General features: G+C 39.1%; 1 protein-coding gene across 12 annotated transcripts in view; it reads right to left on the bottom strand.

The window, feature by feature from the left end:
• EYA1 (EYA transcriptional coactivator and phosphatase 1) overlaps positions 1-26608 on the bottom strand; it is a 303123-nt gene that overhangs the window by 30706 nt on the left and 245809 nt on the right. For all 12 annotated transcript variants that reach the window (XM_033126640.1, XM_033126638.1, XM_033126639.1 and 9 more), the window contains one exon: positions 20021-20110. In XM_033126640.1, coding sequence (XP_032982531.1) covers positions 20021-20110 — 90 coding nt within the window. The remainder of the gene's footprint in view (positions 1-20020; positions 20111-26608) is intronic.

Genomic DNA, 26608 nt, shown 5'->3' with positions numbered 1-26608 from the left:
ACCCAAATTCTGCTGACCAAGGCTGTATTTGCTCCATTTTCCAAATTTACCACGAGAAAGTTAACACCATGCTGCCAACTAATTGTTTCAATACCTTCCTTTCCAAAGTGAAAATGGAAGGAAAAAAAGTCGCTCAAGAGTGAGCTATTTTCCTTGTGTCTCTACATCAGTGTCTATTGAGACCAGCTGGAGTTGGCCACAGAGGAAGAAATGACGGTTGGTTCTCTGTCCTCTCCTCGCTGTCATCGTGCAATTATATCCAGCCCACCCCCTCCCCACTCTGACCCCCCAATATAGATACTTGCCTCACATATTAGACATCTCCAAGTTACTAGAAAGAAGTTTTCCTTTTATTGCTAAACGACAACAACAAAAAATGATTCGTCATACCGAATGCAGGAATATTTCCTGTATGTCAGAGGCAAGCTCACAGATTGTCTGAAAGCTTTGGCAAGGCATCAGCACATCCTTTAAAAAGGAAAAGGGGGTAGGGAGACATCCCTTGTGGGTCTGGCCACACTGCCCTCTTTCTCACAGACAATCTGGACTGTTCAGATGGCATTAGAGTGACCACTATTTGAGTGACAGAGGTTTCAAGGGACTGATTTCCATAGCGGGTTTTGGAAATAACTCCCAACTCCCTAGACTTTTTTTTGTAACTTCTTTGGAAAAATAAGGTAAAATGGATCATCCCGAGAGATTCTCTGTGATTCAGAAATTCTACCTAAGGGGAAAGGGCGGGGGCGGGTGGCGGTTAAGAAACAAACCACTTGATTGGAAAGATGGGAAGAAGAATCCGGCTTCGAATCCCTGACAATTAGATTCAGTGCATCGGGCTTTGAAGTTAAGAAATTCTGTCCATGAGTGAGGACATCTGCAGAAACCCCGTTTCTACTTGCACATTTCTCCCTGCAAAATGGAGACTGTTCAGTCAATGCACTGTGTGTTTATACTGACTGATGTGGAATGATACCATTACAAGGCGCTTTCTAAAGGTACGTCCGGACCCTCGCTGCTCTTTCAGAGATGTCATGAAGAGCTTACGTGATGCTGTGCCCTCGTGCCCAGCATGGACTGGCTGCAAGCCTGCGTCCGGGGCAGTGTGGAAAGGCAGGGGGTGCAGCTCACAGCCCCTCAACGGTGGCATTTGGCTGGGCTGGCAGGACCTGTCATACTTGGTTACCCACCACAATGCTTCCTTGAAGAAGCAAAGGGTGCAGGTTACCTGTGGCGAAGGCACAGGAGATGAAGAACAAAGGGAGTTTTTGAAATCTGCCTCATTTATTTTGTTTGCCAATTGGGGGAAAAGTTAAGGAATTAAAACCTAGCTGGACAAATTTAGCTTGAAATTCCCACTCTAAACTATCTACTCAGCACACACAATGGAGCCAACATGTATTAGAAATCAGTATTTACGTAACCCTATTTGTTTTGATAGGAATAAGATGACACAACTATAGAAGCCAATGCGTGGGGTGGGGGCGGGGGGGGGCGGGAAATTTTTCATATCTTAGAAACTGATGAAGAGGAGTTTCAACATCTATTCTTGAGATTTAGTAATAAGATCCAACTTGTGGAGACACACACTGTTTTTAATTATTACTTCTTACTCACAGAGTGGTATTTTAATATATTTAATGTTACAATATCCTGTAGGGATTATCTAAACGAGAGAGATATTTTACTAGAATTAGGTTTACGTTAGCTAGACCCAGGTATTATACTTGCACTCAAAACCCAAGATGTGAATGACAGCAGTTTCAACAAAGGTAAGATATTAGCTATTTCAATCTGATTCTGCTTAGACGGGTATTCATAAAATATTTAGAGAATAACATCTTTACTGAAAGTAACTGAAGACGGCATATATTCAGGCAAAAGATAAATTGAAGTGCTTCGGCTATGTAGTCATCTATGCACAAAGATATGGTAAATATTTAAGATCACTAAATAAAACTTGACAGGACTCTTACGCTTATTAATAATTAAGAAAAGATGTTTTTAAAATTTTTAGTATTTTCTTATAATGTTAATTCCTTTTAAAATTTGCTCATTGAAAATAAGATGTCATGGTAATACCATTTTCGCATGTTGCTTCAAGAATTCCAGAGGAATTACATGAAGATAGTTCTTTCTTAGCAAGCAGCACAGTGTTAAAAAGTATGATATGTCAGCGTCACACTGCTTGGAGTCCTTCTTTCTCACCATGAATGCCTTCTTTACCACACAATTATATTAAATGTATCTGTCTTTATTCACACTCTCAACCTTAGGGTGAGGAAAAGACAGTCTTATTAATGAAAGCCAGAAAGAACTGAAAATAAGCTTTTAAAACAAAATGGGCTTATTCAAAATGGTTCAACGAAGTGCCTCTAAAAGTAACGGATTACTTGATAATTGTGGCATGTGTTACATTTGATCTAATGATACCAACACTTTACAATTCTCTTCATTTTTAAAAAAGGTAAGTATACAGTGAATACCTGATATCTAATGCTATGAGATCCACCTTTTATTGTTTATGTTTTGTGCAATAATAGCTCAATTAATTTCAGGGTGCTCTACACCCCCTACTACATGGTTAATATACACAGAAAGCTTATGCCCAAATGCATAGCTTCATTTATGGGTCAGCTGACGTAAGAAGATATGGCCTTTTACAAATTTGTATAGCAACCAGTGAAAATGCTACTACTTTCAAATACGAAATAGGGCTGTGCATTATTAGTATTTGTGTTTGAGAATAGGTCAAACTGTAGTATACAATTTTATCATACCAATATATTTTTAATTGTATCACATATTTAAAATAAAGTATTAAAGTAAAATATTAAAGACCAACATAATTACAAAATAACTTGCAACCTTAAAAAACAGAAAACTCAGCACATATCTAATATAAACATCATTCCTCTAAATGTCAAGTCAGAACCGCTGTTAAGAATAAGCCTTTGATTTACTGCTGAAGTCGTTTCTCAGTTTTCCATGGGTTTGCTCATCATTTTGGGGAACATAATTTGTCACTGGCAACAGTGTTTTTTGTAACTTCTGTCACCTTTCTTTTAGATCTATCATTCCTGCTGAGCGTATCTACTAAAGAAGAATTTTTCATAGTGACACCAACTCTAGTCTTGCTGTGAATAATCACAGTCTCATAAAAAAATCATTCTTTTTATTGCAAACTTGCTGCCAGACACATGGAAAAATACCCAAACCAGGAAACCTTTTATCCTTTTCTGCACTCGCTTTCCTTTAACCCTCCCTGCCTTTTGAGGAAAAATGAATCATATACTAATTTATTCACAAAGTGTTTAACTAGAAGTTTCAATGTATACAGACTATTTCTGTTTTGACTATATATAAAACAATGAACTAAAGCTGTTATACTGAATAGGTGATGTTTTTCAGAGAGGTTGCTTTTCTGGAGCAATTTTTCACTCTAGAATTAAATATTTGTGACAAATAAAAGTTCCAGTTTATCAGAATTCCATGTCTATTGATTCATCTTTATTTAACTGCAAACCTCATGTCAATACAATTTTTAAAGAAATAGTTGAATGAAACTGGCTTTTTAAGCGACTTTTTCCTTTTTTCAGGGGTGGGGAGTGAAATTGGAAAGTTTGAAAGAGATCAGTTTATGAACTTATTTAACTTGTATCACACTGCCAGATGATTTTACAACGGTAAGAAATACTTCATTTAGTCTGAAAGAATGTGTAGCTCACAATGACATCCTTAGTTAATAAATTAATAAAAATTCTCCAAGCCCGTTTCCTCTGCCATATAATTATCACTGACTCTGGAGAGAAAGGTATGCAGCACCCGACACAAGCACTTAAAGAAAAAAAAAGTTTGCCTTGAGCTGCATACAGGAAGGTTCCATCATCACCTCCCCTCACTGTCAGCCCCTCATGGGGAAGTGAGGACCTCAGAGGGGGCATTTGTTTACTTAAACCGGTCTCTTCTCTTCCAAGTATCGGTGGGTCTGAAATTCTACCCCCTGAAATCATTCCTTTTGAATCTTCTTTTATAAAAAAGACTGCAGGTAATGAGAAATTAAGCTCCATTACTTTTGGTGTGAACTGTCCTATCTGATACATTTTCTCCAGCATGGGGAGGTCTGATGTGCCCCCAAAACATTGAATGTCAGTAGGGGAAGGGGAGAAGGAGTGGATGGCTGGAAGGAAAAATCTGGTCCACACTCATATTCTCACTCCCTCTAAAACCACCCTTTTCTCCATGGTTTAATTTTTACAGCAACAAATAATCATGTTTGGACAATTTACATATTATTCAGAAAAGCACTATATTATATACCATTAATACAGCATTAATATTATGTTTTATGTGAACTGTGGAAATCGATCTAGACAATACGTAGGACACACATTCTGTCTTCTTTCATTCATTTTGTCGTACATGCAACTAATAATGACTGGCCACCCATTTACATATACACGAGGCACCAAGCACACAAAAATAAATGAGATGCAGATTTTTCCAGTAAGGTTTTATAAACATGGGGGAGGGCTGGAGAGAGAGGGTACAGGTGAGCGTCACCATAATTTTCTCTCAAGGAAGGAACTAAACGTTTTGCAAAGCTATGAGAATGGAAAATGGAATTCATCACGCTGCTAAGTCCTCCTTTCAACTCCTCCTTTGTGTCCCCTTCAGGTGCATTTTTCTCAAAGTGGGTTTCGCTGTACCAGGAAATACAGTATTTCTGTTTCTGTCTGTCTGTCTCTGCCTTTTAACCAGAAGGTCTTCAACAGATGCTTTAGAAAAATTAAATTGGAAACACTTAATACATCCCAAAGCAACTCCAGGAGCACTGCAGGGCTTCTATTGTGAGCCTTAACCTTGCTGATGCAATGTCGTGTCTGCCTGTCTAGCCTTCACATCCCATTGCAAACTGCATCCTCCTGCAATCGGTTTCTTTACTTTTTCAACCCCAGATGTATGCTCTGTAACCAACTATCTGAATAAAGGCAGCGACAATTATTGAGAGCCTACTATGTGTCAGGCACGGCACCAGGTGTATCACATGTTATTGCCAATGCTCCACAAAACTCCCCATTTGAGGGATAAGGACATGAAGACAGATGTAGATAACTTCTGTGTATCCCACCGGATGATAAGCTCTTCGAAGGAAAAGAGAACTTCTCATGTGTCTTTTTCTCCCTTTCTGTTCTCTAAACAGAACTCGATGTCTGCCTATTTATTTTCTATGTGGACCAAGTACACAGATGATACTGAATGAAACCTTCTAGCTTATCTGAGTGACAGAATTTAGTTATGAAAGAATGGATGACCCAATCAGAAGTTAATTGATAACGTTACTACATTACGTTGCTGAAGTGTTCAATAGTAGTTTTAGGAAAATATATTTATTTGGTTGGATTATGAAATGATACATACTCATGTAGAAAATTCCTGTAAATCAGAAAAGTACATAAAATAAATTTCAATTCCATCCCTCAGAAGTCACCACTGTTAACGTTCTGCCCTGACCCTTCCGATCCTCAGATCGACTGACTTCATTGTCCAGTGTCTCACGTTCTTCGCAGAGCTTACGTTTTAGTAGGGAGCACACAACACAGAAGCAGGTCAGATCAGACACGTGTTTTGTAGCCACTGTTTCCCTACACTCATCAACATGTGAAAAAGATCTTTTTATGTCAACTAATCATCTATATTATCTTTTAAATTGCTGTATGCGACTCCATTTTATGCACATTTCATATTTCTTTTAACCAAGCAGTGGCTGATAGTTTCCAATATTTTCTTGGACTATTAGCGCGTGTCGAGCAACAACTGTCAATCCTCCTTACAACTCTATTCTGAGCATCTGAAAAAACGTTTGGTGCACAGCACAGCCATTGCTTAATAAGTGTTTAAGGAAATAAATGATCACTGTCCTGAACCGACTCGGACATGTTCATGACATTCATTTATCTCCGTAGGCTACACTGTATTACCTCAACTGATAGTTTTAATCCCTCAGCTCTCTGAGCCCTCTTCATTCTCTTCCTGATGCTGAGAACCCTCTTCTCTAACGCCCACCCCCTACAACTCTGTTGGTTCCTGCCAATCATTCGACGGCAGTGTCCAATCACCCTCATCTTTCTGAGGACTCCTCCTGACGCTGAGCTCACGTGATTTTAAGCCCCTTGAGAACAAGACCATCATCTTGTTTACCGTCATTTCTAAAAACAGTGTTACAAAGGTCGTTTGTTTCTTACCTCAACTTGAATGGTTTTACATTTTCCCTTGGATCGTGGGAAAGCCCTGTCCCCTTCCGTAAGGCCGTGGCTGGTTATGCGGTGTGACATCAGCGCATGACCATTTGAACAGGTCTGTGATTATCAGAACGGATTATGCATTTTTGTCACTTAGAATTGAATTTCCCTTATATTTCAAAGAAAGTAAATGTTATGATCACCACTTTTAAAAAAGAGAAAATATTCTTATTTTACTGTCTCCATGACATTCTCACCTACATGCTAAACACTACCTTTCGACTGTTAATTTTCCAAGCTACTTGCTTTGTTTGCTTGGTAGAAATGTCGTAGCTACAAGTCCAGTAGGATTGCATTAATATTCCCACCAACGAAAAAGGATGGCATCTTGGACATAAGAGCGCCCATTCCCTTTCTGACACAATGGCAATACCGGAAGATCATTCTTAGTCAATCATTTTTCAGGAGGCAAACGAATTTACAACGTAATGTTGATCCAAAACCAGCATCTTCTCCCCCTTCCTGGCCCTCCACCTGCCTTACAACGGGGCACGCCGTGAGCAGCCAGAAGAACCCAGGCTTTAGACAGCGTTTCCTTCGAAATGCTGTTAGCATAGCGAACTGAACTGAGTCCAGATAGAGGCTCTATTGTAACTGCACAGAAACGGGAGAAGTCTCCAGGGGCCGCAATTTAAACACATTTGGGGGAAGTTGAAGTTACAGGCTTTCTCTTGCACTAGTCAATTAAAAAAAAAAAAAAAAGAATTCCTTTCTCAACTAAGCAAACTTCCTATGAAGGTAACCGAATAAAATCTGGTTTTACAAAGTAGGGACTCTCTCCCAGATTGAAGATTAGTGAGCACCTGTCAAAATCAAGAATCTAAATGAAAGGTCTGTCATATGTGACACCAACAGGTCAGTTTCACGGGATTTTTAAATAAACTGACAGCCATCCAGCCAAGTCTGTGAAAGCTGGAGAGGCATTTATTTCTCTTCAACAAGAAGCGGAAGGTAATTCTGTTGGGTGAGGCCCACTGTGTGGCACACAGTGGGCCTGGGCTCCAGACTCTTGTCGTGTCCTAACTGCTCAGTGCCATCTGAAGCTGGTTAGCTTGGCTATGTGGAGGACACACACGAGTCAGAGCAAGAACTGAACTCAGGTCTCTCCATCCTGAAGCCTCCCCACTTTCCTCAGACCACACCGCCTCCCAGCTGCTTCACCCATGGAATGAAGAGACACACTAGGGCAAAAGTAGGAAGACAGCTTGTTGGGAGGTGAATGATCAGTTTGTTAGAATGACCACTTTTGCTTTATGTGAGTCCTTTAATTTTTGGAATCAGCAGTCTTCAAGATACACTTAGATTCTGTGTTTCCACAGGAAAATTTCACCAAGGGACCCCTACTCTGAGATCACTTTTCTTTTTCATTCAATACATTCCTCCTGGGAATCTTAACCAATTTCCAGCTCATCCTCTTTTCTGAGCTCCAGACCTGCACTCACAGCTGCTCACTGCAGCCCACCTGGATGTCCAATGCACGCTTCACATTCAATGTCTCAAAACCAAATTTAGCATCTTCCTTCCAAAGCCAGCTATAGTTCTAGATTTTCTTTTTTTATGGCTACCTTATTGCTCAAACCAGAAACTAAGACTCTTGCTTCCCTACCCTCTATGCTGAATCCATTTCTGCTCCTGCATTCTGTTCCTGCAAATCAACCCTGGTGGATTTTCACCCAGATTATTACTCACTGATTCCACAGGCACGCAAACCGTTCTGTAAGGATTATCCTTGACCTTCACTATGAAATCCGACTGCCCTAGCCGAGTGTGCAAAGCCTTCTACGATCTGGTTCCAGTCTCCCTTTCTTATCTCACAACTGCTCTGGGTGTGCTCTGCATTTTACACCTACTCAAACTCCGTTCCTGAAGGCCACGCTCTGTCACACCAAAGATCTGTTTCTTGGGAAGCCATTTCTCTAACACTCGCAGCCTTGCCACCTCGCCCCCAGAATGGGTGAGACGCCCTACCCTTGGATCCACTGCTGCCCTATGTATCTCCATCACTCTGGCGACCATCCTGTGATATAACTGTTCTTCTGCTTTGTCTCCATCAGGCATCTGGGCCCCTGGAGGGCAGTGAGTATGTCTTATCTCTTCTCCTCAATGCCTAGCAGAGCGTCCAGAATGGAGCCAACAGGAGTAAATTGACAGCACAGAGCTTTTTTTCTCTGTTATGTAGGGGTTGCTAGAATGATCTTTCTGTTGTTCAACAACAGGAATTTATAAACCCATGTCTGTCTGTCCACCGCCTGCCTGCCTGCCTATCTCATTTACCGCCCTCCCTCCCAACTTTTTCAAAACAGATTTCAGGTTGCTTGAGTAACTGCCGTTGGTAAGACATGGTGAGAAACAAAGCTTTCAAAGAACACACCAGAGAAATCCCTGTTACTGGGCTCTGGGATATCACATCTATGTGTGACAGCCCTAAGATGCTGCTAGTTCCATCACGTGGCTGAGAGGAATCACTGTCATGTGACGCAACCAGAGAGGTTTAGTGCAATGACATTTGTAACCAGAAGCCCTTGTTTCAACCTTAGCTTTCCTGTTACCTAACCAGGTGGCTTTGGACAAAGGCCACTTCCCTTCCATGCCCCACAGGTGTCAACTGGAGATGAGGAGGTGGAATTCAGTGTCCACAGAGAATCCAAGTCCACGCTTTTTTACTGATGTGAGTAGAGCTGCTCCAAAGCCTGCCACCTTCCTGCTTCCGGTTTCACCAAGAAGGATCAGCAGCAGGAGCCGGTCAGTGTGAGGGCCCCGCTGCCAGGGGCGGGCGGCACCCAGGGAGGGGCCCCTTTGCTCCGCTGAGAGACTTTGGTTCCATGGGGCAGATGCCACCAGGAAGGTCCATGAGCCATCCCTCTGAACACTAGCCAGACTTGGATAAGGAGAGGAAAACTCAGCACAACCAAAGAAACACGTGTCTTTTTGACATGATGCCAACATCCTTCTTTCCTATGAAGGGACAGCACTGTGTGATGGAAGCCAGACACAGGAGCTACTTCGCTGCCAACAGTCACCCCCCAAACCCTCACAAAACTGGGAGTGGGAGGAGGATGTGAATGAGGAAAGAGCAAGAGAAAGACTCTGATGTGCCTGGAACCATCTGTACTTGCACCTGAAAATGGGCTGATGGCGTTGCTATTTCTGGTGTGATTCTGTTGGAATTCTACATGGGAATTTAGGCTGCACCCCACTATCTGTCTCATACCCTTCATTTCCTAAGCCCTCACCCCCTCTTCTTCCGCATAGCCCTACTGCCCAGGGTTTCGCATCAGACGGCACTCCATAAACAATAACAAGCTCGGACTTCCGCGGTGCTTCCTGAGTGGCCAGGCCAGTTCTGTGCACATGACAGGTATTAGCATACTGAGTACTCACCCACTCTAACAGGTGGGTACTTTCATCACTCCATTTTACAAACTGCAAACTGAGGCACAGAGGGGTCCCTCTTGAGTGAATGAATTCATGAGTTCAACTTCTGCTATGTCTAGAACTGTAACATATTGTATTTCCCCGAAAATAAGATCGGGTCTTATATAAATTTTTGCTTCAAAAGACGCATTAGGGCGTATTTTCAGGGGATGTCTTATTTTTTTTCATGTATAACAATTTACATTTATTCAAATACAGTCATGTCATTTTCTTCTGGAACATCATCGTAACATATTAAATGCGTCTGTCTGGCTGACGATCTTAACTGGGGTTAAGACCTTTTAGGGGTAGGTCTTATTTTCGAGGAAACACAGTCACAAACCACATAAATATAGGGATTTGAGTCACGGTGGAATAATCATGATTACATTCAATCATTATCTAATTGTAAGACATCTTAAATGCAGAAAATAAAAATATAAACAAAATTCATAGTTTACTTAATGGTAGTATTATCCCAGTACCCAGAGATAAATCTTTTTTTTTATTGTAAAATTATTTACTATTTGTAACATTTTTAATGTAGAAAACTTTTTTATCTTCTTGGGGCTCATTAGCGTCATTAACAACCCGTGTTCTTTCCAAATCCAACAGCCACTTCTCTGTCTTCATCTCACTCAACTCCAGCAGCACCTGACATAGTGCTATACCAACCCCTTGCTCCTGAAACACTGTTCTCTGGGATTCTGAGATTCCTCGTGCTTTTCCACCTACTTCATTGTCCATTCCTTACCGCTCTCTTGCAAGCTCTTCTGTCTTCGTTCTATTTCCAATTGTCAGAGTGTCTAATGCTCAATCTGAGGCCTTTTTTTCTCCTTTGTGATGTTATCAGTCTCCTGTCTTGGTGACTCCCCAGATTGTAACTTCAAATGTGCCTCCTTCCTCTGAGATCCAAACCCACATGCACATACTCTCGACTTGGATGTAGAGTACGTGTTTCAATGATAATATGCTCAGTGCAGAACACATGAATACAACTCCTCCCTGACTCGTCATCTCCGAGAATGTGACCCCCTCCCCCAACCAGTCACTCAGGTCACAGCCTAGTGGCCATCCCTGATTCCGCTCTCTCCCACATCGGAGCCGTTAGCAATGCTGCAACTTCTCACTGGGTCCAGAACTGCTATGGCCTGAGCCCAAAGCTCCCTGGCTGGCTGCAGCCGTTGCCTCATTGGTCTCATTGTTCCACTCTTGCCTCAGGCCTCATAGGATAACCAGGCTGATCTTTTAAAAGTGCAAATGCTAGTCTGTCATGTCCATGCTGAAAACTCTCTCATGACTTCCCACTGCTATTAGGACACAAATCCTACTTTTTTACCACAGTCGATAAGGCCCTTCATGATCTGGACCCTGGCACGCTCCCCCACCACCCTTTCGCTGTGTCCCAAGCACATCGGTCTTATTCCTTGAAGGCACAGAACACGCATTCTCACCTCAGGGCATTTGCACTTGCCATTCAGCTGCTTCCCTCCCCACTTTCTGGATTCCTCCTAAATGTCCTCTCCTCAGACACCTTTTGCTGAACTTCTCAGATAAAGATGACTCACTCCAGTCCATGCTTTATCCATTACTGTTTGATTTTGTTCATAGCACTTATCTCTACCTGAAATGAATTTATCCACAGTGTTTATTTCCTACTTCCCCTCCAGAGTGCTAACTCTAGGAGGAGAGTCACCTTGACTCAATCAGCACTGTATCCTCAGCAGCTAGAACTGAGTCTGGCCCTTAACACTTACTCGATAAATATTTATTGACTATTGAATGAAGGACAGAAGCAACAAGGTATAAAGAGATTACAAAATGCTATGAGCATCTAAGTTTTGGAATATCACAAACAGCATTTATAACTTCATCCAGACTGGCAAATTTTTATATACAGAGGGTGCCAAAAAAATGTCTACACATTTTAAGACAGGGAAAAAAAAAACTGTTAAAATTGTAACACTCAATATATACCCATAACAAAAGATGAATACAAGTCATGTGTGTACATTTTTTTGGCACCCCCGGTATTTACCTCTAGTTATTTTTTTAATGTCAGAGGTGCTAGACTCAGGGTCATATTGTATGATTTATTTTGTAGATTGCTTGGTTTTAAACTCCAAGTTATATCATGGTAGCTTTAAAAAGTATATTTCCCTCCAGTTTTTCTTAATATGCTGTCATTTAAAAAATATATATATTTTTTAAAGATCAGTATTAGTGGCACAGCAAAATGGGGCAGAAAGTACAGAGAGGTCCCCTATATGCCCTGCCCCCACACTGCACCGCCTCCCTCACTACTGCCATCTCACACCAGAGTGGGTACATTTGTGACAATCAACGAACCTGTACTAACACGTCATTATCACCCAAAGCCCATCATTTACATTAGGGTTCACTCTTGGTGTCGTACATTCTATGAGTTCCGACAAATGTACTCACGTAATGATGTACGAGTATATTCACCATCTGGGATCAGACACAGTAGTTTCACTGCCCTAAACATTTCCTTGTTCTCCAACCTACTTATCCCTCCCACCCCCCAAGCCCTGGCAACCACTGATCTAAAAAGATCTAAAACTCTCTCCACAGTTTTACCATTTCCAGAATGTCAAATACTTGGAATCATATCGGATGTAGCCTTTTCAGACAATGTACCATAAAGTTTAACATTAACGCTATATTGTATCGTACAGCCTATTTTTTAAACTTGAAATGAACCACAAATAGTAGCATATATTTAATAATCTTAAAACAATTTTCCATGAAGATGTACTGTATTTCATTATTAATCTATGTTTTGATATTTAAAGTATTTCTATAGGTTAGCAGTAAAACACACTATGTAGGAGATACAGCGTGGGGTTGAGTAGAATTCTAGAAAGTGTTGAACCTGGGTTAGAATCTGCCACTCAGTAGCTGTGCACCCTTAGACAAGTTTAGTTTTCACTACCCTAAGCTTCTCTCGGCTGCTCCATAAAATGGAGATGGTAATGGTGCTTCTGTCATAGAAATGTCAGGGCACTAAGTGGAGTGATGTATGCAGAACACTGAAGACAAGTGCTCACTGAATGCATATTACTGTTGTATCAAGTATCTATCTACAACTCTCTTTTCTTAAAATATAAGCTACAAGTGGCATTAGTAAAAGGATCGGGACATTAAGGTTTGAACACATATTATCAAACCACTTTTCTGACAACTTGTACGAGTTCTATCCTTATCAGGAGTGTGCATACGTGTTCATCTGACTGCACTGTAGACCGTATTACTGATTTTACATCTTTGCCACTTTGATGACCAAGAGGCTGATCACGTACTCTTTGACATTTCCGATTAGTAGAAGTGAAATCTCGTTTCCTTTTGTTCCGTGAGCTGACAATTTGAATGCTTTTCTCTTGTGAACTGTCTGTCCTTTGCTCATTTCTTCTAGTAAGTCATTTCTTTATGTTTCTTTATGTGTTGTAACAATATTAATTCCTTATTTTATTAGTTATAATTGTTTTGACTTTTAATATTATCTAGGGCTTTCAAATATAGTATTCGTTGTCTTCCCTGATTACAAAAGAAATAAATATATGTTATAGAGACTTAGGAATACACAGAAAAGTACAAATAGGAAAATAATAAAACCTCAAATCCCAGACAGAATTAATGTTAAAATTCTAAAATATATCTTTCCATGTTTTTTGTCCCTCCATTTATTTATTTTTCAATATATATTTACTAGGTGCCTTCTAAGGGCCACTGTGCTAGAGAGAAAACAGTGAATATATTATACATAGGCCATACAATTTTTTAAAAACAGAATTGAGAGCAAACTATATGTGTATGTATACTCCTTAAAATATTACTTTTCAAAAATTAACTTTTTACTGAAAAAAAGTATGTATTACAGCTTGATGAATTTTCACAAACAGGACATACTCATGCAATCAGCACCAGGCTAAGAAAACAAATGATGAGAATTCCATTATTTGGAAATATTTATTATAAATACTTTTCTTTATCTTATTAGTAAAAATTCCTGGATGTATAATTAGGGCAAATGGTATCATCCTTTTTTAAGGTTTTTGATGCTTGTTGCCAAATAGCTATCCAAAAAATTCCTGTAAGCAATGTGAGATCCCTTTTTGGTCTACTCATATTTTCTGTGTACATTTTATTCTTTCTTATTTTATCTCGCCTGTTTCAGCATATAAATTGAATAATCCATTCCCGCACTGTTAATTTGCTTGGTTTCATTTAACACCTGCAATATTTTTCTACAAGTCGAGTCTGTGTGTAAGCTATCTCTTCTGGAATGACATACTGCGTTTCCCCGAAAATAAGACTTGGTATTATATTATATTATAATTATATCCGGTACTATATTATATTATATTATAGCCGGTCTTATATTAATTTTTGCTCCAAAAAACTCATTAGAGATGATGGTCCAGCTATGTCTTATTTTCAGGGAAACACGGTAGTTAGTCCAATGTCAAAGTTAGGCCAAAATAAATGTTCATAATATTGTAGAATTATATAGTATTTAACATTTTGTAATTGTATTCAACATTTGGTTTTATAATTATATTTAACATTTATATTTAACATTTGATGCTGGATACTATTACCACTCTTTGTCAAAAATTTTCTAGGCATTTTTGCCTATTTACCCCTTCAAATAGACTGTAGAATAATTTTTTCATATTACAGAAAACAAAAGGAAATCTCATTTATTCAAATCTCCCTTTGTAGCTCTCAGTAAGATGGAATCGTTTTATACATATATTTCTTACAAATACTTCTGAAGTAGATTACTTTTTATCTTTCCTTTTAAAATTATTTCCTTTTTGTCTTATAGTTACTGCTGTTTTAAAATTATAATTTAATTAAAATTTCTACATGAATGGCTATATCAGAAGGCTACTGACTTAATTTAATTCTATAACCTTTCACTTTTCTGAAGCCTATTATAAATTCTAAGACTATTCCAATGGATTTTCTTCAGCTTTCTATGTATATCAAATCTTCTGCAAAAACCAATAATTTTAATCTCTTTCATTTCATTAATTACAATTTATTCCTTATTGCACTGCCCCAAACTCCTAGAACAATACTGGATAATAGTGCCTACAGAGGGCATTCTTATTTTTGTTTCCATGTGCATGACAATTGGCTTCTGTTATTTTACCATTAAGAACAATGCTGGCTGTTGGTATTAGGTAAATATCTTTTATTGTGTTAAACAGCTATCTACTTGGACTGAACTTTCTGATGAACATCAGAATTAAGTCAGTCTCTGAATATATTTTATATTTCTATATTTTACTTGAGATAAAATCAAGATGACAGAATCTTGTAAAAAGTGATAAAGAGATAGAAACACTTAAAATTATTCATTACTAACGATAACGAATAAAATATGGGTATTGCTTCTTTTTGGCCATCAGTCACAATATAGTTAAATACACATTTATTATGTCTAAAAATCATTTGTTGCTTGAAAACCTTATTTTGCAACCTACACTGGGGGTGTTGATGTTATTTTTGTTAACTAAGGAAATGGACAAAGCCAAGCAACCTACCTTAAAAATAGGGAGGCAAAGTCAACTCTCGTCTTCCATGGGGAAGGAAACAGAAATTGATAATCCAGTCTATTCTATTCTAACAGATGAGAGTTCGATCTAACAAATATTCATTTAATGGTCAACATGTATAAGGTGATATTCTGGGTGTTATGGAGGATGTTACTAGCATTTAAAACAAAATGTGATCTTTTACATTTGCTAAATTTATCAGGAGACAGTAAGTAAGTATACAAAAGTCTATGGACTGAGATGAAAATAGCAACGGGCTTATATATGCACACGTATATGTCCATGGATACATTTATGGTTGGAATATAAGTATTGATATGCCCCCACATGTTCATGTATAGTCTTGGCTTGTGGAAAGGATGGAAAGCAGAAAACAGCTCCAGCTCTTCCTGAAGTGTTTTCTTTGCAAGTATCCCCGAGACCCTTCCTTAGGCAGCAGGGAACCACAGCTTCCAGCAGCCATACCACAGCTGGACCCTGGGCATCAGAGTTTCTTCTTGTTTGTTTACAGAGACTAAAGCACCTTCTAGGTGAATTATATTTTTCAACTAAAAAAAGTCAACTTCTGAATTAGTTTTAAATGTTTGCACTTTTGAAAGCATGAGCATTAGGTCAGTACAGAACGCTTCACTGGAAATGGAAGCTACTTAGCATTGGCGTGACTGGTATTTTAAAGAAAGATTTTTTTTTTTTCCCTAGCTAAAAATAAATGTATAAACAAGAGACAGTAAAATAATTAACAGATGATAACCTAAGTTTTACAGGAAGAAAATATCATTGCAAATTCAAAGACTGAATTAAACCAAGGGGCAAACTAATTTCTTTGCTTTATAAAAAAAATAAAAGAAAAAAAAAGACATCATTATAGCTGACTTCCTTTAAGCTATGTCATTCCTCAGAGACTGTCCACAGCTCCTTTGCTTGGCCGTTGACTCATCAAACCCAGGCTCTACGGAGATCAGAACCTTCTGTCCCAGGCCTTTTCTTAATAGAAAAGATGAAAACAAGGGGCTACAGGAACAGGTACTTAAAAAAGAGACCTGGGACAGGAGTCTACATATCGAAGGCCCAAGAAAGGACGAGTGTCTTCAAGTCCTAAATCCTGATACCAGACTATCCTCTGGTCTGTCCCAACTAACCAACTCCCAGAGCACTAGGGGAGTGAAGGAGACAGCTCTACACTTGACCAGGTGAATGTGGTGTATACACCACCTTCCCTTGCCTGGGTCTCGCAGGACACAAGATGAGGGTTCCTGCTACTTCCCAACCCTGGTCCCTGCAGGCAGGGAGTGTGGCCTGAGAGCAGGCTCTTAGAGGCTCCCACGTCAATGACACAGATAAGAATGACCACCATATCACCAGGGAAATGGTATTATTAGACAGAAAGAGAGAATACAACATAAGCGTACACTTGATTTCATCCATCAAGATATCCATCTGGATGAAATAGTTTCCTTTAGCTGTGGAAAAAAAATCTAGCAGGAGAACTGACCAACGGCAGGTTAAACTGAAACATTTATCGTACGCTGCAGGTCTTTCCTCACTCTGCAGACTGCCTTTCAATAAAAATCCAACAGAAAGAACTCTTTCTCCATTCAGTCAGAAAGAGTCCTACTTTACTAAAGACGCTGAAGAAGAAAAAAAAAAAACAACCCTCCAGTTCCATACTGTCATTCATAAAAAATGACTTCCACAGAAGTATCATCGTATCGCACACAGAGACCTTTCGGTAAAATGATACGCAGGACGTTAGTCAGACTTAGAAATAGGAAAGGTCTCCAGTTTAGCAGTACACTGTGGAAGTAAAGTCTAAATCCTTCTTTCTGCTGGGGGAAAATATTATTTCCTTTGATAATTGTGTCTCCCTGCCACTCATGTTCCTTAACATGTCAAACATTTTTATTGGTAAAAAAAAAAAAAAAAAAAAAAAAAAAAAGAAAATTTCTCCTTTAAATTTTTTTCCTGCAGTGTCAACAAAATTAATTGAAACTGATTGCTTTTATTAAAAAATGTCACTAAATGAGATGACAAATAGACTTTTAAAACTCAAAATGGTCAACGTTTTTATTTCTTAAAGTTTAATTAAGATATTTTTAAATGATGATTCTATCCTAAATTTCCTAAAGAATATCCTAATAATCATTTTAGGCACATACTTTGATAAAACAAGGGTTGTTACTGGAAGTCAGTCCCTCACATAGAGTATTTCATTGTTCAGAATCTCTTATAAGCCAAAGCTGTGAACTAACCAAATCATACAGAGGGGTAGTGGGCAAAAAAAAGTTAAGATTTTTTTTTTAAAAATGAGGCTAAATGTCACCAATGAGAGCCCAGAAATCACACTGAAAGCTAACTAATAGATTGTTAATCTCCTTGAAATTACTTGTACCGCTGATCTTAAAAAGCTAAAAACATGTCATTTAAATAAATATTCATGTCCCTACCACAGCACATTGCTAACTGGAGTGTGAAATCAGGCATTACCACATCATTGCTGCCTGATGAGATAATTCTGGTTTTCTTAGGAGTATTATGCCAATACATTTATTTTTGCCAGGAAATAATTTCACTTTTTATTTTGAAAGAAACTAATATTTGCAATGACCAGTCCCAGGTTGGTTGAATTACAAAACTATAAACTCAAAGATGGAAATAAGTACAAGAACCAATTTATTTTCAGAATATGCAAATTTAGATCAAATAAACAATTTTCAAAGACAGAGCCTAAATGAATCTTTCCTTTATACTTTTGCTGATACCTTTATGTTCTTCTCGAGTAACATGATTGAAAATCAACTTTTGTAAGGTTATAAGCTTAAATAAATTTTCTACTGTTGCTTTTTATGTTTGATTATATTATACCTTCATTCTCTTTCCCCTTTACTTCTCTTAAGAAACAGTCCTCATACCCAAGAACAGAATCTGATATTTCAATTACTGTGGAGACCCCTAGTTATTCTTTTTGTTTTTTTTTTCTTTTTAAATTTGGGTTTATAGAAGAACTACATCCTCTCCATCCATAAACCAGAACTTTCAATGTATACTTTTAGGTCAGATATTCTCTCTGTACAGTTTAGCATAAATAATGTCAGTAAACAAATAAAAATCTGGCTGCATGACATCAAAACTGAGTTTGGAAGTTTTTCAGTTTATATTATACTTGCCTACCTCTCCCTTTTCACCACACAGTTTTGGAACTGTATAGACAAGCTATGGCATTTTTAAGAAGGTAGAGTTTAAACACAATAGCAAATTACTGCTAATTTCTTCTTGATGGGTGCTATTAACACCTATTAACATCAATAAGAGGAACAGGTTGTACTCAAGACAAAATATCAGCGTAGTCTGTATCATTAGAAACAAATGGAAACTTAGGAAAGGAATTTGAACATGCTAGTAAAATAAGAAATTTTTTTGTGCTGTTCTCTTACGAAGTGAATCACAACCATAAATCAGAAACAGCTTGTGAAAATAAGTATGATTATTAAGCTTTTCTAAAGGCAATTCTGAACTTGTCACTCACTTGGAATATTTCTACCTTAAAACGTACTAATGCCTCACACGTAACTTCCTTAAGGAAAGCAAACACTTTAAAATGCAAAAAACTTTTGTATTTTACTCTCACTGTAAAAATAAATATTTCAGTAAGGAATGGCAAAAAAAAAAGAAAAAGAAGCACATTTAAATAATTTCATTGCACTGGAAGTTGCCAATTCGTCTGTGAGTGGTTTCACTGCAGATGAAAAGAAATCAAAATACAGGACAGATGTTGAACAAACCGCATTTAAGTTCTGTCACACACTGGCATTTTTCGAATGATTTTGGCTCTTCTATTAAGTAAGGTGCATTTTGCTTGATTTTGAAAAGGGAAACATCAGGAAATATTTAAAGGCCAATTGCTGCCAATTAACTTTGATCAGTATAAGTTCTATTTGAATCTTTCAGACTCTTCTCCTGTCTGAAATAACAGACTTGTATAAAATCTAGCAAAACAACAACTTGATGACTAATGCCTGTTAGCAGCCCTACCACAAGCGTGCTTAACAGCAGGATTTAAATAAACAACTGTCTCTATTAAGAAGGGAGTGAAGTGTAGTTATAGTCGTTTTCTCAGAATGGAGATAGGAAGAACAATATTCCTTATTCTTCAGGAACGCTGCCTGCTGACATCATCGGGTGTCATGGCCGACCCCACATTTCACTAGCCATTTTACACAAGTCCCCCCCCACCCAATTATAATGGACAAATAAAATCAGCAGCAGTTTGACATAAGAAATTCTCGTGCCCAGAGGCCTGACAAAAATGTCACCCAACCCACTGGGCCAGCCAGAGAGGAGAGCACCAACCCACCATATGACAGTCTGACCTGGACAGCCTATGCAAGGATCACAAATTCTGTTGGGTTCTAAAGGCAATCCATCTCAACAGTGATTATGGAACTGAGAAATCCGTAGCTTCTGCTAATCAACAGTTGTGTGTTTAAGATTCTTGACATCTAATTTTAATCCTTGTCAACAGTCACGTGGAATCTAACCTCGAAACACGACAGCCCAAGTAAAGCAAAGCAATACCACGAAGGCAAAATGCATTACCACATAACTGATAATGACTTTAGCTCATTATTCCAATTATATATTAGAAAAATAATATCCATTGTAAGACCAATCATTTACTTTCAGACGTGCAACGTGAAGCATGTATAAAATAACTGAACTTACTTCTAAGTCGTTAAAAAATAGATGTGTGTCTGCCAAGTTGAAAATCATTTCTTCCATGCGCAATCCAAGGGAAACTGAAGTAGGTGGATCCTAAAGGAAGAATTTTACAGGTCAAAAATGTATAGACTTCAGGTTACATGAAATACAGTGTCACAATGAGATGGAGTCAGTGTCCGGAAAGACCAAAAGTGACCCATTGAGTGGCTTGGGCTCCAGCTGCTTTGGGTGTGCATGATTTATTCTGTAGCGAACTTCAGTGACTTATTTTATTTAAAAAGTGCCCCCAAATGTTTTTGGCACTTTGCATAAAAGAAGAAACAACTTGCTGCTTAAAACATAACAAAAATGTAAAATCTAGGGCTACTTAGACATATAAAATTGAGGAAATTCAGCTTCACACATCTGTTTTAGGAGCACAAAAATCAATGAATCAAGAAGACATTGTTCATGTTATACCAAAACCCATTAAAAGTGTCTAAAAGCACTGTCCCAAATATCAGAAAATAGATACAAATGGGTTGATTTCAGAAGGGCAGTAAATACTAATTTTACTGCAGATGATAACTATCCTTATTATTTTTATTTATTTATTCAGACGGCCTGCCAATTTTCAGAATACTTGAAGTGGGAAGCGATGGTCATTCTGACCACCTGGCACCATGCCCAGCCCAGGGAGCTAATCCTGACACTATCCAGTCATCAAACAGCCAGTACCATACAAGAAGGACGTACCAGCATTCTGAGGTGACTGGTGACTTCTACCCAACGTTTCACACAACCCACATTCTGATGACATTTACTGGCACTGAGTCGAAATCGGGGGAATATGGGTATATTTGCAGGTTTTTATGGTGTTACTGCATTTGTAATGTACCAAACCGAGGAAGCAACATGGTTCATGGTTCATGTCCTACATAATTAGTGAAGAAAGAAAAAAATTCCGTAGAGGAAGTATTCAAGTATGTGAGTTTTTCAAAGTTGTACTGGCGTTCTAATAACAATATGAACTTTCACAGGTACGGCATTTTATATTTTTCCAAAGGACGATAATTTCTGATATACTCTTTTATTATCACAGCCAACTTTTGGAAGAAGTACAGAAACTACCTGTCTCATCACTTAATCAAGGAAATAGTAACTAGAGGAATTCTTCATTCACATAGGCCACCCATCGGGCTAGGGGTGCTTTGTGTGTCACTAGCTTTTGAGTCTTACAATCAAGAACATTAAATCCAGAGAAAATAAGATTCTTGCTGTCTCATCGTATCCAACATAAACCATATATGTTTTCTCTATTGTCTTCATTCCAAATTTTAAGCCTTGCCTGTGTCTTACGATCTACTCACCATGTAGCCACAATCTATCATGCCCTTAAGTATTTACCTCAAGGGCCACCTCCTCATTGGGAAGTAGCAGGAAGTGCCAGAAGAAGAGCCCCTGTCCCCGAGCTCAGGTCTTACCCTTGCTTTCTCACTTTGGTGTCCTAGCCTCATCGAATAAATCAACAAGCCAGACAGCAAACGCATTGCTTTCATAGAATAGAGTAAAAAAATTCTTAGAATAAAAACGTTTTCATTTGACACAAATTCTTAATCTGACACGATCATATACATGTTTGTACACCTCGGAGAGAGCAGGGGCCTGAGATGGAGGTGGCAATGGAGATTCAACCCTGCTAGCCCCTCCCACCAACACCATAAGCCACACCCACAACGCCAGCCCCGCCCACCCCACTAGCCCCAGGGACACTCTGCCAGTGCAGCCCAGGGTCTACTTTTCAAAAATCCCAGAGAAGGAGCAGAGCGGGAGTTCTGGGGGAAAAAAAGGCAGGATGGCATCACTGGTCTCAATTCCTCTTCTGCCTAGGCCTTCTCTGCCAGATGACTGACAGTGGGAAGGACGCAGAGAACACAGCACCGCCAAAAGTCGGGGGTTCGATTGGCAAAGGGTTTATAAGAGGGCAGAGAACAAAAAAAGACATAGAGGCCCAGTGAATGTGTAAAAGCCGCCTGGGAAGGACGGATGAAAACACTTCCCTCAACTTTCCTGTGTGATGATTCAGACTCCTTAGCATTCTCAAATTGTCCCTGTTTAAAACCACCTACGATCTATAAAACGTCATAGGTTGAGAAGAATTAAAACAGTTTACAAATAAGAAAAACTCTCACTGAATCCTGGTTTTATAGGAAATTGCTCACTCACTTGAATTCTAAGTACCAGAAAGGGTGCTGGAAAAAGCCACTGCTGGAATATCCCCTAGAGCAGAATTAACCAGCGGGAGGAGTTGAAACAGCTGTTTCTAAAACAAAACACCTGACGAAGGTGTTTACTCCCTCTAGTTCAGGCCAATAAAAATACACTGACTTGTCTCATAACCAGGTCAATGAATCTTTTTATGTGGCAAGGCAGAAGAGACCACATTTATTTAATGGCCAATTCTGGAATTTATGTGCCATGGTATTGTTACTTTTGAGCAAGTATTATTTCTCCTTTCTATGGTTGCTTATTGATAGTTGCATCAAAAGAATCACTCCATTGTTTGTTAATATATAGCATACTTGAACTGTTCTTCATAAATTAGAGTAATGGCTTGCTAGTTGGAATACTAATAAATTTTAAAGGCTTGTTCAGTCTTGTGGTCAAATACAACACAGATGTTGGCCTTATTTACCTTTTAATGTTTTTTTTTTCTTTTGTTATTAGCTTTCATGCCTTAACAGTTTTTCTACCTGCCACTCCACGGTTATTGTTATGAAATATTTACTGCACTAAAAGAACAGTTTAAGAGTTAACTGGAATGAGAGAAGTTTAGAATAGGAGGGAGCTGTAGGAGACAAAGTAGTGTTTCTCAAACATTTGTTTTGAACCACAATGCACAGTAAAAAAAAACACATTTTACACCACGATCTAGTAATCTCTCTCTGTCTCTGTCTCTCTCTCGTACACACACAGTTGAAATAATGTAAGTTTGGCAAAAGAAGATTTTCCTCACTGTGTGGGGTATACTCTGATATTTTCCATTTCCTAGCCCACCAAAATGTCGCAGTGCACAGTTTGAAAAGCTGAGCCCTCGAGGACACCTACTTCTGATCTGAGAGAGAGGAAAACAGTGTGTCAGCCGTGGTGATTGACTGGTGGTAAGGAGGCTGGCAGGGTGCAAAGCCATCTCACCCACAGCGTTTTACCTGAGAGGACACCAGCAGAAGAGCAGACAGAGACCCTTGTGCACAGCGGTGCTCACACATTCTAACGCTGGGGCTCTCATATCGAGGTTTGATTTTCATTTCCTCTTTTAATAATCTTTTCATGCCTTTCACATTTTAAAACTAGGTCCGGTACAAGTCAAATGTGACAACAACTTACACTGAACGGATAATAAATGAGTCATAGCTTGATGGCTTATTTTGGCATATTTAGAAGAAGAAAGAAAAAAACACATTTTTTAAGGCCAACACTGAGACATTAAAATCACCACGTCTTCGGCTTAGCCTTACTTTTCTTGCGCTTTACAGTAACGAATTCCAGAGCTGCAGTTCGGAAATGGTTGCTTTCAAAACACCATGTTTTGCTATATCACTTTTGAAAAATTATAAAACTTTGCCTCCACCTCAAAGAGGTTTTAAGTAAACCTTTTTGCCAAATATTTCCATTCTTCTCTGAACGTGACCCCTCTGCGGCACTTGCCACCACCATCTGATCTCTTCTTGATATTTCTCCTTCCCTGGTGGATGTCACATCATCCATCTTTTCTGGGCATCTTCCTAGAATCTGACTGTCCATGACCTATCCCTGAAATGATGCTGGTCCCTGGAACTGTTTGCAGCCATCCCTCGTTCTATTCACCCTGCCGTACACAGCCCAGCACAGTTGTGACTTCTCCCGCCACCCCACTCCCCTCTATTAAATTAAATCTCAATGATTTACCCACATACCAACAACCTATTGGGCATTTCTACTTGGATGCCCCGCAGAGCACCTGACACTCAGTGTGCTGCAGACTGGAGTCCTCGTATTTCCCCTGGAAACCTACTGTTTTCCTTCTTTGGGAGAATGGCACCCTCCCAGCCCAAACCTTGGCATTATTCTAAACAGCCTCTTTAGACCCCCTCACCAAATCAATCTCGACATCTGGCCACTTTGACCTGGACTTCACATCTTCGTTATATTCACCACCCTTTATTTTTGCCACAGCCATGTGTCTCCTTTGTAGAAATCCACGTTAGGCTCCCTCACTGGCTCTATACGTGGGGTCTCACCATGCCCCTTCCATTCTCCTGTCTCTTTTTAGGGAACATCCCAACACATCAACAAGTACAAAAGGCCCCAAAGTGTCTGACTCTTGCTAACCTCCCCAACATAGGATCGATGTCTAGTTTTTCAAACTATTTTTTAAAATCATGAAATCTTTTCTTCAAAAGATGACTAGGCAGAGGACTGATGTGAAAGTGAAGTGGCTCTCGTGGAAGTTCCCACCCAAGACCATAACAAAAACCGGGCACACAGTCAGTCTGCACTGTTACCCACATTTATCTACAGAGGTGCCCAAGCCTGCACACTCGCGTCCAGCGTCCCTGCACAGCTTCTCCTGCGACCCCTAAGTCAGTCCATGTCTCCTCCTCCCTGATGCTTCCCAGCCTGGCTCATGGGCTGCTGCGTCCCACAGCTGTGTGTGTTGTCTTAAGGGGGGCACAGCTACACCCCTACATCCTTATCTCTGCATCCTTGGGACCTAGCGCAATGCCAGGCACAGGGGTTTTCCCAAGGTTGGGTAGAGGAATAAATGAGTGAAAAGCAATACACAGAGAGTATTTCACATAGTTCCAAGGAAGAAACAATAAAATATTAATTTTTATCTTTAATTAGTTGTTAGTGTTCAGTGTCGGTAAAAAAACAAACAAATCAAAAAAAAAATCCTAGACACCTACCTTAGGAAAAACAAATGGACACTAAACTCATTTTACCCATAGAACATAGTGTTAAACATGTTTATTAGCAATGCCTGATGAATTTGTACCTGGTTAAACAGCAGCGCATTCTTAGAATACTTGCTTATAAAGCCTTACTCATCTACTTAATGAAGTGGACAATATCAGCAGAAGATCAGCGTACAATTATTTACTTTTTGAAACTCAATAGTGCCATGCATTGCATCATTCTGCAAAATATATTCTTACGTGTTCTGAAATTTAGTTCCTTAGTAAAAATTGAATAGTAGAGTGAAGAGGCTCAAAAAGAGAAAATACAGTCAACTGCTTTATCATCTACATTGCTTAATTAAGAAAGTGTAAATTTACTGTAGCTTTTATGCCCAGGAAATTCTACTAGTGGAGACCTTCTTCTCAAGCTGTTTCTTAGCCAAACTAAAATAAACACATCCAGCACCACACCCCTCCCCAACACACACGAATGAATTTAACCCTGCTCCTAAATTATTTTGACATGATATTGAATTGCAAATGCATTCTTAAATTAATGAAAATAAAGTAAAAGAACTTGTTGCAGTGCTAGGCTGTTGTGGGCTAAACCAAGACGATTATTTCTGTTGAACAGAAAGCAACATTAGGTAGAAAAATTAAATAACTGTGAAATCTGCTGAGGGTACACCCAGGCCTAAAACAATTGTTTTGCTTTTATCCTCTATCAAGTTATCTGTCATTCTCCTGTTGCCTCAAGATCATTTTCTCTTGCTTCTAGAACACAGGACTGCCCAGAGAGTAAAGTTATTATCATCCTATACAGAGATCACCAGTATCAACCATTCATAGTCCACTGTCATTCTTTTCCTGTGTCTTTTTTCCCTCCAGCCTGATCACTGCTGTTTTACTAGATATTCATGTCATGAAAATGTTTAAAAAGAAAAAAAAAAGAAATTCTAAACAAAATCAGCACATAGAAATGTTGGAATGCCATTAAATTCGGTCTCTAGAGAGACTTATGTCCACTGGGGTTGAATTCACATGTTAAAAATCCATAATCTGGTTTGAAGTGAATAAAAGGGTGTCTGGAAATACATGTGGACACTGGTACACTGTTACACTAGGATATGATCTCTTGTGGCCCTGTTTTGTTTCCTAGATGAGCTAGGGCATTCGATAAACGTGACACATCATTAAAAATGCATTTTTTAGGAAGCCTGACCCATAGCAATTAGAAATCTGACTTTGCCAAGACTCAACCACCAGATGAGGAAACTGTTATTCCTGCAGGGCTGTTCAATTGGCTTCACACTTCTGTCTGGTAATTCTCTTAGGATGACAAGTTATGAAACTGAGCTTAATGACGAAGCCGTCCAGCTCATCTCTCCACTGGACTAGGTCCAATACTAGTCCCCACACAAGGAATTATTAGCAGGGCCACTCTTCTGCTACTTGGCACAGACATTTTAAAAGTTTCTTCTAAAATAACTGGGCTCATAACCTGCAGGCAAAGAACTCTTGCATGCTGGGCAGAGCACCAAAAAAATGCACGCTCTCATCACGGTCATGCTACAGGCTTTACTTAGATGAATGACACTACATCTAAAACTTTCTGGTCATCAGGGTCCCAATTAACAGAGTGAAAAGGCAACCTATGAAATGGAAGAAAATA

The sequence above is a fragment of the Rhinolophus ferrumequinum genome, chromosome 14 (genome assembly GCF_004115265.2).
Source record: "Rhinolophus ferrumequinum isolate MPI-CBG mRhiFer1 chromosome 14, mRhiFer1_v1.p, whole genome shotgun sequence".
Lineage (NCBI taxonomy): Eukaryota > Metazoa > Chordata > Mammalia > Chiroptera > Rhinolophidae > Rhinolophus > Rhinolophus ferrumequinum.
This window is presented reverse-complemented; position numbering and strand designations above follow the sequence as displayed.